This window comes from Bos indicus x Bos taurus, chromosome 19, assembly GCF_003369695.1.
Source record: "Bos indicus x Bos taurus breed Angus x Brahman F1 hybrid chromosome 19, Bos_hybrid_MaternalHap_v2.0, whole genome shotgun sequence".
Lineage (NCBI taxonomy): Eukaryota > Metazoa > Chordata > Mammalia > Artiodactyla > Bovidae > Bos > Bos indicus x Bos taurus.
In genome coordinates, this window is record NC_040094.1 from 47,276,570 (window position 1) to 47,292,131 (window position 15,562).

The 15,562-nt window shown below is 35.2% G+C and overlaps 1 protein-coding gene across 12 annotated transcripts in view; it reads right to left on the reverse strand.

Annotated features, from left to right (window-relative positions):
• Positions 1–15,562, reverse strand: part of CDC27 (cell division cycle 27) — a 57,843-nt gene that overhangs the window by 16,624 nt on the left and 25,657 nt on the right. For 5 of the 12 annotated variants that reach the window (XM_027517479.1, XM_027517472.1, XM_027517471.1 and 2 more), the window contains exons 5-12: positions 13,228–13,325; positions 12,332–12,486; positions 12,015–12,226; positions 10,937–11,051; positions 8,564–8,697; positions 4,600–4,699; positions 3,465–3,672; positions 2,701–2,873 (exon numbers count right to left, since the gene is read on the reverse strand). In XM_027517479.1, coding sequence (XP_027373280.1) covers positions 2,701–2,873; positions 3,465–3,672; positions 4,600–4,699; positions 8,564–8,697; positions 10,937–11,051; positions 12,015–12,226; positions 12,332–12,486; positions 13,228–13,325 — 1,195 coding nt within the window. The remainder of the gene's footprint in view (positions 1–2,700; positions 2,874–3,464; positions 3,673–4,599; positions 4,700–8,563; positions 8,698–10,936; positions 11,052–12,014; positions 12,227–12,331; positions 12,487–13,227; positions 13,326–15,562) is intronic. The other 7 variants (XM_027517476.1, XM_027517482.1, XM_027517475.1 and 4 more) reach the window with 3 other exon arrangements.

A 15,562-nucleotide genomic window follows, 5' to 3' on the forward strand; every position in this document is an offset into this window, starting at 1 on the left:
TCCAGCAATGAAAAAGGCTGTCTACAACTCTTTTTTCTTTATTACTCAAAATTACAAGAATAGGTATCTTCTGGATTTATTCACCACCTGGAAGAATACTACACCCCTAGAGCTCTGCAAGGCTCCTTAAAGGAGCAATAATAATCTTCTTTCTCTGAGCATGTTTTTTAAAAAAATAGCACCATACTTCACTGTTCCCCAGTCTCCTTACCATGCTTCACTTTTCCTTCACATGACTTATTGCTATATGTCCTTATACATTTATTGGCTTACAATTTTTCTTACTAGAAAGGAGGCTTCCCAGGTTGCACTAGTGGTAAAGAACCTGCTTGCCAATGCAGCAGATTTAAGAGACATGGGTTCAATCCCTGGATCAGAAAGATCCCCTAGAGGAGGGCACAGCAACCTACTCCAGTATTCTTGTCTGGAGAATTCCATGGACAGAGGAGCCTGGCAGGCTACAGTCCATAGGGTTGCAAAGAGTCAGACACAATTGAAGCAACTTAGCACATGCACACTTGCTAGAAAGTAAACTCTATGAAGGCAAGCAATTATCTGTCTAGCTATATTACAGTATAGAAGAGAGTCTGGGATATAACATGCACTCAAATACATGCTGAATGTAAAAAGGGCAAACAAGTGATCTTATTATCAACTTTAAATAATTTCTATTATGTTTCTTAAAGCTTTAAAGGTTTTTCTTTTTTTTTCATTGAGATTACTTAGTATTGTTTCTTTATTACAATAAATTCTTTACTTGTGTTATCTCATTTAGTCCTTCTAACACCCCTCTGAGGTCTATGGTATATTATTCCCATTAACAGATGAGGCAACTGAGACTCACAGAAGTTAGGTAACTTACCCACTATCACTGAGTTAGTAAAGGGTTAGCTGAGGTTAGAATACAGAAGTCTGACACCAGGGTTGACTTCATTACTCAATACTACCAACAATCTTATGAAAAGATGTTACATTCACCAGCAATCTGGGAATTATAAATGAAACAGAAAACTATGCCCTCCACTTTCCATCTATGTGGTAGATACCAATTTTAGAATGGTCAATATAAATGACATTATCAAGTGTTCAGTTCAGTCGCTCAGTCATGTCTGACTCTATCTGACCCCATGGACTGCAGCACGTCAGGCTTCTCTATCCCTCACCTACTCCTAGAACTTGCTCAAACCCATGTCCATCGAGTCAGTGATGCCATCTAACCATCTCATCCTCTGTAGTCCCCTTCTCCTGCTGCCTTCAATCTTTCCCAGCATCAGGGTCTTTTCAAATGAGTCAGTTCTTCACAACAGATGGCTAAAGTATTAGAGCTTCAGCTTCAGCATCAGTCCTTCCAGTCAATATTCAGTGTTGATTTCATTTAGGATTGACTGGTTGGATCTCCTTGCAGTCCAAGGGACTCTCAAGAGTCTTCTCCAACACCACAGTTCAAAAGCATCAATATTTTGGTGCTCAGCTTTCTTTACAGTCCAACTCTCACATCCATACATGACCACTGGAAAAACCGTAGCTTTGACTAGAAGGATCTTTGTTGGTAAAGTAATGTCTGCTTTTAAACATGCTGTCTAGCTTTGTCATAACTTTCCTTCCAAGGAGTAAGTGTCTTTTAATTTCATGTCTGCACTCACCATCTGCAGTGATTTTGGAGCCCAAGAAAATAAAGTCTGAAACTGTTTTCATTGTTTCCCCATCTATTTGCCATGAAGTGATGGGACCAAATGCCATGTTTGAATGTTGAGTTGTTTTTTTTTTTTTTTTTTTTTGAGCATTTTCTTTTTTTTTAACATTTTTTTTAAATTTTAAAACTTTACATAATTGTATTAGTTTTGCCAAATATCAAAATGAATCCGCCACAGGTATACATGTGTTCCCCATCCTGAACCCTCCTCCCTCCTCCCTCCCCATACCATCCCTCTGGGTCTTCCCAGTGCACTAGCCCCAAACATCCAGTATCGTGCATCATAAAGGTTTTTCTAATTTAAGTTTAGAGGTGGGGGAGGAAGTGCTTTGAAAGTAGAACTGGGGAATAAATTAGAATTTTCTTTGGCTTTAGGTTAATCATCCTCTCCTTTCCTGATTTAAACAGATAAGCAACAAATATGATTAAAATTAAAATGATAAAATCTTACAATAAGAACATTATATCCTCAATTACTTACAACTTTCTTCATTGTATTAAGTTTATAAAACATACTAAGTACCAAAAATTCATCCCAGTAAGCTCTCTATATAGTAGAAAGAATTTTGATTATAAAGGTCTACTACTACTACTACTACTAAGTCGCTTAGTTGTGTCCGACTCTTCGTGACCCCATGGACTGCAGCCTACCAGGCTCCTCCGTCCATGGGATTTTCCAGGCAAGAGTACTGGAGTGGGTTGCCATTGCCTTCTCCATTATAAATGTCTATTACATGGTAAATACATATTTTCAGATCCAAGTAAGTAGAGTACAAATGTTCCACGTAAGAATTACTTCGGTTCTCTACAAATCTATCTCAAGTAATCCCAAAGAATTCAAATTACCCTTAACACGAGAAAGAAGTGAACTGATAAGTTATTAATATTGACAAAATAAAGACATTACATAATAAATATTGACCCTTTAGATCTAGCCTTCTCAAACATAATTTTAATTAAATTTAAATTATCTCTAGAAAGGCATATGTAACTTTTTAAACACTTACTTGCATGTACTCTGAAAGTTCGAAATAGGCCCTTCCAATTTGGCACAGCACCCAACCAGTATTGTAGTGGTGAGAAGGTAGGTGGCTCAAGATATTAATAGCTTCTTTGCAGTTGTATGAACACAAAGCTAAATAACCTTTTCCCATTTCACGAAGAAGGCTCATCAAACCTTCTGGGAGAAAATAATGTAGTAAACAAAGGAAAAAAAAAAACACAATAAAGCTGCCTGGTTTTCTAGGAAGGCTAATTAAAAAATATTTCATTAAACTTTCCAACACTGGGCTTCCCTGGTGGCCCAGTGGAAAAGAATCTGCCTGCCAATGCAGGAGACACAGGTTCAATAAATATCTGGTCCAGGAAGATCCCACATGCCGCAGAGCGACTAAGCCCGTGCACCACAACTATTGAACCAGAGCTCTGGAGCCTGGGAGCTGCAACAAATGAGCCCACGTGCCGCAACTACTGAAGCCCATAGACCTAAAGCCTGTGCTCCATAACAAGAAATGCCACTGCACTGAGATGAGAAGCCCACGCACCACAGCTAGAGAGTAGCCCCTGAGAAAAAGCCCACAGCAGCAATGAAGACCCAGCACAGCCAGAACCAAAAATGAATAAATAATAAAATGAATAAAAAAGAAAAAGAAAAAAAAAAAAGCCAACATCTACCCAGAAAAAAATGTTTATTTAATGAACATAAATAAACTTACTTAAAACCAGTGAATAAAATAAAATATAAAGAAGATTTTAAGCTTTTAAAACAGACCTGCTGCTGCTTTCTGTAGATTAAATGCCTGGATCTGAGGTGTAATTGTAGAGATTTTTCCTTCTGAAATGATTGAAGAATCTAATTTTGTGATTTCCAGGCTATCATTTATGTTAGGTTGAGTTATTCCTCCTTTATTAGTTTTACTTTTTGTTTTTCTGTTTGGGATTTTAGGTGGAAACTTCATTTTTAATTTTTTGCTATTCTCCTGTAACAAGAAGGAAAATTCCATACTTGTTATACTCATGTATTTTAAACATCTATCTAACCCTTTTTTTTAAGTATTAGATATAAATAAACATATGGTTTTGACTGATCTATATTTTTCTCAGAAAAAATTTTATAAAAACAAAAGTCTTCAAAGTTACTTAATTTGAAATGCAACAATTCTGAAAATAAATCATATTGACTAGTATTTAAGGTACATTAGCTTTAAGCATTTCTCTTTATTAAAAGTATATCACTTTCATTTATTAATTAAAAATAAGAAAGTAAGGAGATACAACAACTACCTAATTGTCTCAGAGCACTGAAATCTGTAAGGTATAAAACTGCTGATCTATATGTCACAATTAAAGACTGTCCATAATATTTGTCAATGGATGAAGAAAATTTACCAAAGGTATACAACTTTCCAGCTGTCCAAAGAAATGTGCAAAGAAAACAAAAAATTTTCATTCACTCTTCCCACAATCTTTCCCAATGGAAACATGTGATATAACCACAGTATACCATCAAATCCAGGAAACTGGAATTGCTGCAATACTAGCAATTAAAACTATAGATCTTACTTGGATTTCATCAGTTTTTACATGGACCTTTTAAAAAATTTTGGTTCTGTGAAACTGTGTTACATGTATGGATTTAATCAACTACCACAATAAAGATTCAGGACTATTCTACCACTACAAAAAGAAATTCCTTTGTGCTATGCTATAAAAGACATATCTTCCCCTCAGTCCTAACTCCTAGTAACTATTGATCTCCTCTCCATCTCTGTAATTTTGTAATTTTAACATTAAAAAAATTTTAAATAGTCTCCTAATGTATTCATTAGAGACTGAGTCATCAATGAACAGAAGTTTCAGAGGAGGAAGTATTAAATAAATGTGATATACAGAAATTTTTAAATTACCTTGGTTGTAGAGCTGTCACTAGTAAAAAGTCGAGAACTTCTTCGAGGCAGTGCATTTGGGGGAGATGTGATAGTGGGGCTCAATACCTGAGGTGTGGTACTAAAAAAGTTTTAAAAGTAGATATTTAAAAAACCTGTTTATGACCATTAACTATTATTTCAAGTTTATTAAAAATATGCATTCGACATGTTTGTATTCTAAAATTGATGAGATCAATCCTTTCCTCACCCTCCTATGAAAACTCATTTAAAGAACTATTCTTGTTACCATAAAATGATATAAATTAAAGCACAGACTTCACTCTATTTAAATTGCTCATTCAAACATAAAACAATCCACATAAAAGTTCTGGGTCAATAAATAGTAAACATCTATAAACCAATTATCTTTAGTCCTTATTTGGAACTATAGCAAGTGAAGGAAAAAGAAAGCTAGACATAGTCTAAATGTGGGATATTTGCTAAATAAATATTACTCGAACAATTGATACCTGAGAAGTTATTACCCTGTAAGTTCGAACAGCCACATCAAGGGATTATTCTGTAGAATGAGAGAGGGGGACATGGACAGTAAAAGTATTTGAAGAAATAATGGCCAAAAATTAGCTAAATTTGATGAAAACTATCAATTAACAGATCCAAGGAGCTCAATGAATTTGAAGCCGAAGAAAGGAGAAAACACACTAGAGCATAATCAAATGGATTAATATCAGTGATAAAGAAAAAATCTTGAGTCAGAGAAAAGAGACAGATTACATACACAGAAACAAAAATAAGGATGGCAAGAGGTTTCTTATCAGAAACAATGCAAACAAGGAGACAGTAGAGCAATGTAAAGAAAAAAACCTGTCAATTAGAATTCCATACCATGAAAATATCAATCAAAAATAAAAACAAAGGTGAAATTAAAACTTTCTTTTGAACATACAAAGGCTGAAAAAATTCATTACCAACAGACCTAGACTACAGGAAATGTTAATCACTCTGTAGAAGTAAAATATATGACAACAGCATAGAGACTGAGAAGACGAGTATAAAAATATACATTACAAGGTTTATCCTCTAAGTGACATGGTACAGTATTACCTGAATGTAGACTTTGATAAGTTAAAATATGTGATATAAACCCTAAAACAACCTCTAAAATGACAGGATAAAGAGTAATTGTTAATAAGGCAATGCTATGCTAGTGGAGGTGATGGAATTCCAGTGGAGCTCTTTCAAATCCTGAAAGATGATGCTGTGAAAGTGCTGCACTCAATACGCCAGCAAATTTGGAAAACTCAGCAGTGGCCACAGGACTGGAAAAGGTCAGTTTTCATTCCAACCCCAAAGAAAGGCAATGCCAAAGAATGCTCAAACTAATGCACAATTGCACTCATCTCACAAGCTAGTAAAGTAATGCTCAAAATTCTCCAAGCCAGGCTTCAGCAATATGTGAACCGTGAACTTCCTGATGTTCAAGCTGGTTTTAGAAAAGGCAGAGGAACCAGAGATCAAATTGCCAACATCTGCTGGATCATGGAAAAAGCAAGAGAGTTCCAGAAAAACATCTATTTCTGCTTTATTGACTATGCCAAAGCCTGTGACTGTGTGGATCACAATAAACTGTGGAAAATTCTGAAAGAGATGGGAATACCTGAACACCTGATCTGCCTCTTGAGAAATCTGTATGCAGGTCAGGAAGCAACAGTTAGAACTGGACACGCAACAACAGACTGGATCCAAATAGGAAAAGGAGTACGTCAAGGCTGTATATTGTTACCCTGTTTATTTAACTTCTATGCAGAGTACATCATGAGAAACGCTGGACTGGAAGAAACACAAGCTGGAATCAAGATTGCCGGGAGAAATACCAATAACCTCAGATATGCAGATGACACCACCCTTATGGTAGAAAGTGAAGAGGAACTCAAAAGCCTCTTGATGAAAGTGAAAGTGGAGAGTGAAAAAGTCGGCTTAAAGCTCAACATTCAGAAAACGAAGATCATGACATCCAGTCCCACCACTTCATGGGAAATAGATGGGGAAACAGTGGAAACAGTGTCAGACTTTATTTTTCTGGGCTCCAAAATCACTACAGATGGTGACTGCAGCCATGAAATTAAAAGACGCTTACTTCTTGGAAGGAAAAGTTATGACCAACCTAGATAGCATATTCAAAAGCAGAGACACTACTTGCCAACAAAGGTTCGTCTAGTCAAGGCTATGGTTTTTCCTGTGGTCATGTATGGATGTGAGAGTTGGACTGTGAAGAAGGCTGAGCGCCGAAGAATTGATGCTTTTGAACTGTGGTGTTGGAGAAGACTCCTGAGAGTCCCTTGGACTGCAAGGAGATCCAACCAGTCCATTCTGAAGGAGATCAGCCCTGGGATTTCTTTGGAAGGAATGATGCTAAAGCTGAAACTCCAGTACTTTGGCCACCTCATTCGAAGAGTTGACTCATTGGAAAAGACTCTGATGCTGGGAGGGACTGGGGGCAAGAGGAGAAGGGGACGACAGAGGATGAGATGGCTGGATGGCATCACTGACTCAATGGACGTGAGTTTGAGTGAACTCCGGGAGTTGGTGATGGACAGGGAGGCCTGGCGTGCTGCAATTCATGGGGTGGCGAAGAGTCGGACACGACTGAGCGACTGATCTGATCTGATCTGATGGGTTGAATTGTGTCTCCCAAAGGGATATGATGAAGTCCTAACCTCCAGTACTGTTAATCTGAACTTTTTGGGAAATATGGTCTTTGTGGATGTCATTAACTTAAGATGAGGTCATCACGGTGGGCGCTAATTCAATATGACAGATGTCCTAATAAGAAAAGGAAATTTGAATACAGAGGCACACAGGGAAGATGGCTATGTGGAGACAGGGAAATACTGAGTTGCCTACCACAAAATAAGGAATGCCTGGGGTAACCAGAAGCTGGAAGAGATAAGGATCCTCCCCTAGTGACGGCCCTAGCAATACCCTGGTTTCAGATAGAACTGTGAGTGAATAAATTTCTGTTGTTTTAAGCCACCCAGCTTGTGGTACTTTGCTAGGGCTGCTGTTGGAAACTAAAACAGGCAATAAAGAAGGTACAGTGGTACACATCAACTATACATCAACTAAGAAAAGAAGATAAAAAGGAATTAGTAATACAAAGAAGGCAAAATTAATGTAATTCATGTGTATTACAGTTAGTACATTTGTTTAAATGAAATGCATAATTCAGTAAATTATGTTTATATATTCTTGAAGATTAACATATATTTGGCCTATTAATGTGCTCTGCAGGAGGCTCAGGCTCCTTCTTATCACTGAGCCCTAGGCAATCATTGCCACCTACCCGAGAGCTGGCATTCATAATGAGACTTACCAGCCAGGCATTTTAGAAATACTGAGGCCTTTTATATAGTCAAGGTATATGCACATGTGTACCTATTTTAAGACTTATGGTACATGTTCACTATTTTAGGAGGTAAAGTTGTAGCTTTCTCTTAATATATTAGCTATAATTTATTTTTGAGGCCTTGAATAGGAAAAGAAATCCTATTTAACACCATTTCTGTGTGGAAATGGATTCATCATTTGAAGATTTATCGGCAGAGTCATACTATGAGCTACTTATAGAAATGCATAATAGGGGAAGGGGAAAATAATCTATCTGTACTTGATCACTGGAGAAGGTTACATAAAAAAAAGGAAAATTATTTTGGAGGAGTGCTAAGAATATCTAGTTTAAACAAACTCACGAGGCAATTAGAATAAAAAGGTATTTTAGCTAACTCTTGTCTTGATTTGCATTGTAATACTCAAAAATTAAATTTCCTTTTTCAGTAAGTTGGAAATTACAAATTTAACATATTCAAAATTTACATAGTCATTCTAGAATTCTTGGAACAGTCAAAACAACCTGCCTAAACCGAAGAACTGTTTCACAACAAGAAAAGCTAAACAATATCAAATAATGAGACTAAATAAATACCTTGTTTGTGGGCCAGAACTTTGTGTCTGTGCAACAAGAATTGGAGTTACCTCTCGACTGTTTCCACTCTGTGAGAAGACAGACTTTGTTCCAGTTTGGCCGATTCTGGCAACAGACTGTAAAACACAAAAAGTCTAAAGTTTGTGAATTATAAATTGCATTGTGAGTGGTAAAAGACATCATGATGTACCCATCTACATTTCCCCAATACAAGATTTCATATTATATATTGTCTGTCATCTGAAAACACAAACTATTAATGTCATTACTGATGTCATTTTAGGTTAATTAATTATTGATATATTAGAATGAACATCATCCTATTTCCTCATATTAAGCTCAATATTTTTACCCTTTTACTATCCTTTTATCTTTCGACTTTAGTTATCAAGGAAACGTTTAAGATTCCTAGAAGCCATTTATTATGTAATTTTCCCAGTTGGGGCTAAGTGCTAAAAAATTTTAAGACAGCTACTATTCTCAAAAGTTATGATCTAATTTAGTATACATAAAAAATAATACAGTAAGATTTTATATCCCTTCTTTGGCACTTAATAAAGACAGTCTTAGAGTAATTCAGATTAGTAGATTAAAAAAAAAAAATCACTGGGTTATTTTCCAAATTCTAAGAATACTGCATGGAATTAGTATTTCTTTTTGATGTGTTCAATCTTCTGGACTGTGCTTGCCCCTTCTCTCTTCTCTAATTTATCACCTTATTTCTATTTATTTTCATCACTTAACTTTTTTATAAAGTGATCTCTGTGTCAGTGGATATTGAAAAAAAAATTTTACTACCAAATAAATTTCTCCAAAAATTAGTTACTGTGATAGTCACTGTATATAATTCTGAAATTGCACATTATAAATAATCACTAATAATTACATTCTCACCATATATGAAAGCCTTATTTTGGCCTTCTCAACATTTAACATCATGCCCACCTGCCTCGTCCTTCTGAAACTTTGTGTAATTTCTAAAATATTTAGTATAGTATCTTGATTATTTGTTCTACCACTTCATTTTCTGGCCCCTCTTTCTTCCACTGTTTTAAATTAAGTTCCTTAGCACCTCTCTCTTTCTCTAGGAGAGCATGGTCATTTTAACCCTTTAATAATTGTATCTATCACTTGGTCATATTCTTTCCTCTATAACTATCCACTGAATATTTTCACCTATTTTCTGGCCCTTCCTTATTTGACAAAGAACTATCTGCTGAACTCACTACTTGGTTGATATTTTTAGTTGATACTGCAGGCAGATCTGGAAATATAGCTTTTCCAGAAATGTCTTGTAATAGAGTAAAAGAACAGAGGCAGAAGAGGCTTAGACTGGGCAATGAAATCATATATGTGTTCACTACCTAACTTGTCCTTAATTACTCTGACTCATGGTTTTGGCCTACTTCCCCTGGCATGCTAACCACTGTCCTATTATACCTTCTTATAACTGTAATAAACTAATTTCCACATATATGTCACTCTCATAATAATACAACAGCAGGTAGTTGCCAACTTAAAAAAAATCCAGTTTAAAACACAATCTCTGTATTAAATACTTTTAGTCCACGTTTACCACTCTTGGAGTTCCTATTATCACTCATTAAGAAGCTATCATGTAAAAAACTTTGCTAAAGTTCAGGAGTAAAAGAGTTAAAACAAAACAAGAAGAAACATGTTTCTCTGAGGGTAAAAGGGTTATCTCAGTCATTCACATACCAGTATGACTCATTTAGCTTTCATTTCTTAAATATCCATTATGCACAGCAACAGGCATTTGCATATATAACCTAATTTAATTCTCACATAAGATACCCTGCACCACAGATATATTTTAAATAAACCTCATTTTGGCCTCTACTGCCACAGACAGTAAAAGAACATTATAAAGAGTCACAGTTGCAATGCAGTCTTATTGCAGTATTTACTATACAGATACTATGAAATATTTTTCATTTTACTACACTTTAACTCCACACCTGAGATCCACCATAAAAATTTTATTATCATAAAGAGCTAGCTTTATGTGAGTCATCTTTTTTCATGTTAATATTAGTACAACTAAAAAACAAATATACTGATGGGGACAAGCAGAAACCATGGCAGGTATAATTTCCTTTATTTACATTCAAAGTGGTCATCTTAATTTTGTTTTTTAAAAAAAGGAACTTAAAAGTAAAAATCTGAATATGCTTAATTAGCTATATGCTGAAATAAACTACACTTGTGAGTTACAAACTTACGTGGTCAAAAGAGCAACCTGCTTTGTGTTTCCTACTATAACCAGGAGGCTACGATAATGATGACCATCTTCCACATTTAGATAACTTCTCTAAGGCAACAGTAATTCACTGTATTTTACACGGAAAATACCTTTTTTGAAGGGGCTCCGGTGGGTGGCACGTCAATTACAGAAGATGTATTAGTGTAGTTTTGTAAATAGGATCCATCTCCAGGACTTGGGGTTTCTAATGGCAAAATCCCAAAACTGAGAAGAGGTTGAAATCAAGGTGTCAAAAAGTCATCAAGGCATATATAAAGCAGCAGTATACTTAAATTAGAAGGTCTAAAAGGAAGAGAATGGCAAATCAGTCTTGGGGGCATTGAGGATCTAAGGGGCAGATTAAAAATAAGCTGTGAATATAGACTATTCCACCCACCAAAACTAAAATTACAAAAAAAAAAATCAAATAAGGAACTAAACTGAGCAGTAACTACAGATCTCAGGAGATTTATTAGAAATAAAGAAGAGTAGCTGGTAAAAGCTAAGATCCAAATGATCAAATTAGTTCAAATTCTTGGAATTTATGTGATTTAGACACTATTAGAGAAAATATCCTTAGAGACTAATGAACGCATCTGTGGAATCAATGAGTTTTGTAATCTCATGGTCATACTATTTAAGTAATTTCCTGGCCCTGGGACCCAATTCACAGTCTGTCCTAGCATATAATTTTTTATTTTGATTCTTTTAGAAATGCATCCTCTGGCCTGGGTTCCTGTATTTATACATATATATATATATTTCTAAAAAATTTCACAGAACACTTCATATATTAATAGGTGTCAATCCTTTTCCATTTTGGAATATAGCACTTTAACCATTTATTACTGATTATAAACATCCCAACATTTTAAAAAGGTTCACTGCTATTCACTGACGCATAGTCATAAACAGAGTATCTTTTAATGCATACAACAGCTGAATAAGGAATGCTTAAGTTTAAAAATTTTCTCCAACACTTAATACGAAATTCTTATCACAGATACTGTATTTCTATTACTTCATTTTCTGAAAATGGAATAGACTCATTATTGACTTATTAAATATCTCTATTTCCATAATGATTTAGAAGTTGCTGTTCATATTAACTTATATTACTAATATAGGAATTACTCTAAGATCATTTAATATTACAGCACATTTTAAAGTATCTTTTATTTGTCTTACCTTGGGGTTAATGGGCTAAGAGCAGCTGGTCCTCCTAATAAACTTCGACCAGTTTTTGGTTTATTTTGAACCTGTTTAGATAATATGGAAGTTCCTGTTCCAAGAGGGACAGTATCTGGTGAAATTACAGCCGAATCAATATAAGACACCGAAGAATCTGTATTCAACGAGTACTTTGAATTGGAAGATTCTAAATTCAGTCTGTTTAATTCCTGAAACAGAAAATTTCTACCATGTCATTTACAATACATTATTTAGCTCAGATCACTATTTTTCATTTTCACAATATTTTTAACACTAGTGTATAATACACTTACAATTGTGTCCTGGGGTGTTTCTGTAAGAACTGTCTCAGGCTGTCTGTGAGATAAACTATGATTAGATACTAGTGTTGTGCAAGAGTTGGGCAGACAGCTGCTAAAGTTCTGTAAAGACGTTAATTTAAATGTTTGGTCAGGATCTGGCTTTTCACCTGTGAAGGGGGAAAAAAAAAGTTTGCTTCTGAGGAAATGAAGGTTAAATTAAAAAAAAAAAAAAAAGCATAAGCCAGCAAAAATAAAGCCTTATCCAGAGTTTTAAAGTTCTATCTATTTCAGTGAATCAGATTTACTCCCAAAAGCTCATCCATCAGTGTACTGTAAAAGTGTACATCAAAGATAAAGCTGTACATTTAGGAAATAAGTTAAACCACAATGAAACTGACTTTAAATATAATAAATCACAAGAAAGTACAGATTTCTGTGTTTTAAAGCAGAAAGCAACTAGACCTCATTTTGCTCAAGGTAAGGAATGAGGGTGGAGAGGTGAAACCTTCTAAAAATCAAAATAAAATTTTAAGCACTTAAATGTATATCGACACAACATTTTAAAATGATCCTTCATGCCTCCTAGAGCATATATACTATGACAACTCCCCACCACATATTATCCATGTCTCTGGGTATTTTACTTATTTCTTTTCTTATCCAGAATGCTATTTTGGCTAACTTTATACTCACAACACAATTCATTCCTTGAGGACACAAGAAAGGCCATGTTATTCCTGAAACATGATTCTACCTTACTTCTTGTTCTCAAGTTTAAAAGCCTTTAGCTTTGAAAAATATTTGTCTTGTGGATATATAATTTGTATCATTTTCCAAAAATTAAGCAGGGGGAAAAAAAGGGAAGAAGAAATGGGAGAACCCTCCCCTAACCACCTCTACAAACTTACCTATTTCACATAATGATTCAAAGGGGGACCAGAGGAAAGGATTTAAACTAAGGCTCTTTTGGTAACATTCTGATCCTTTGGCAAGCCGATCTGTCTTGCTGTAAAGACAAACAAATAGATTAGACAAGCTATAAAACCTAAAACATCTATTACAAAGAAAATTTGTTACAGAAAATTAGGTAAATCTTATGTAAGTTCTGTGCATTCTCTTCTAAATTCTTCCTTAAATGATCAATTTCTCTTTCTTACTATCCTCCAATCTCTATTATTTAGGGTATTTCAAGTCAAAAGTCAGGTGAAAGCAAATAGAACATGAATTGAAAGGCATGTTAACAAAACAAACAAACACTCATTGCTTTCTTAGATACTATAATTGCTTTTCATTTCCTTTTGGACATTACAGTTAATGAGGCGATATGGAGAAGGCGATGGCACCCCACTCCAGTACTCTTGCCTGGAAAATCCCATGGATGGAGGAGCCTGGTGGGCTGCAGTCCATGGGGTCGAGAAGAGTCGGACACGACTGAGCGACTTCCCTTTCACTTTCCACTTTCATGAATTGGAAAAGGAAATGGCAACCTACTCCAGTGTTCTTGCCTGGAGAATCCCAGGGATGGCGGAGCCTGGTGGGCTGCCGTCTATGGGGTAGCACAGAGTCGGACACGACTGAAGCGACTTAGCAGCAACAGCAGCATGGGAAACACGCAAATATTTGTCTTATTCTTGATTTTAAATATAAATCCCAGTGGTAATTTTGAAAGTGACTTAAATGCTTTAAATATAGCATATTTAAATGAGAAGATATTTTAACAAAGTAAAGGTGGCAGCTCTAACAAAAAGGAAAATTCATGTTTCTAAATTGTGTGTATAAAGGCTTACATTCAAAACATGGACAACATTCTTAGGACCCTATATACTTGAAACAATCTGGAAATTATTAGAACAGCATTGTGGCCTCCCTAGCTTTTAAATGGGAGAGAAGACAAGATTGAGGGTTAGTAAGACTTGTAGAGCTTTCAGGTTAAAAAATACTACTGACCTGGTTTAAGACTGAAATTCTTCATTATCTAAAGGAAAAAAATTAAGATACAGCAACTTTCCCAAAACCCCGAGGTTTTATAAAGGACCAGATGGCATTGAACTAAACAACCCTCAAATGAAACTATCAGTTAAAACACATAATCTGTTTATGTGCTGTCAGTATATATCAAAGAAACGAAAAAAAGATCCCCTTGGGGAACTATATATTAATGTGCCTTACTTTCAAATTTTGCGAGTGAGTAGAAACTAGAATAAATGATGTAATAAAGACAAGAAAGTACCACTAGTTGAAGCTTATTTAGCTTCCCAGATTTGTCTAATCTGACCCAATGAACACATGGACACAGAAAGAAACAGGGGAAGGAGACAAACTTTCAGAAAATGTAAGTTTTATCAAAGTCTGTATCTAAGGATTGCTTAGATGACATTTCTTAAAGGGAAAATAACTGTAACAAGAATGATATATTCATTTACCATGTATAGCAGGGTAACTTAAAAACAGGAAACAAAGGTATGAGTATTTTTGGAAAGTAAAAATTAGGAGTGGAAAGCGGACAATGAATGCTTGGGAACTTTTAATATAAGGCCAGGAAAAGAAAAATACAGTGAAAACTCAATGTTTGAAGATTATACCAAAACTAACTTATGTTATACAGCCCCTCACCATGTCTATAACTAAGTATGGTTTGTCTATTTATTTATCTTTCATGTGCTCTCTTACCATTGATTATAAGCTTTCTGAGAATAGCAAACTAGATTTCTCATGATCTGATTAATAGACCATAAAATAAATGTAGAACAAAATGTCTACCAAGAAGAGATTAGATACACACACACACATACAGATAGATACTGGTATGTATAAATAATATAAAAGTTAATTGGGATAACTCAACACCAGAAAAATAAACAACCCAATCAAAAAGTGGGGAAAAGACCTAAACAGACATTTCTTCAAAGAAGACATACAGATGGCTAACAAACACATGAAAGATGCTCAACATCGCTCATTATTAGAGAAATACAAGTCAAAACTACAATGAGATATCACCTCACACTGGTCAGAAAGGAGGCCATCATCAAAAAGTCTACAAACAATAAATGCTGGAGAGGGTGTGGAGAAAAAGGGATCGCTCTTGCACTGTTGGTGGGAATGTAAATTGATACATTAAATATTTAAATTACATTCAATGTAAATTGATACAGCCACTATGGAAGATGGTATGGAGATTCCTTAAAAAACTAGGAATAAAACCACCATGAAGTGAAGTGAAGTGAAGTTGCTCAGTTGTGT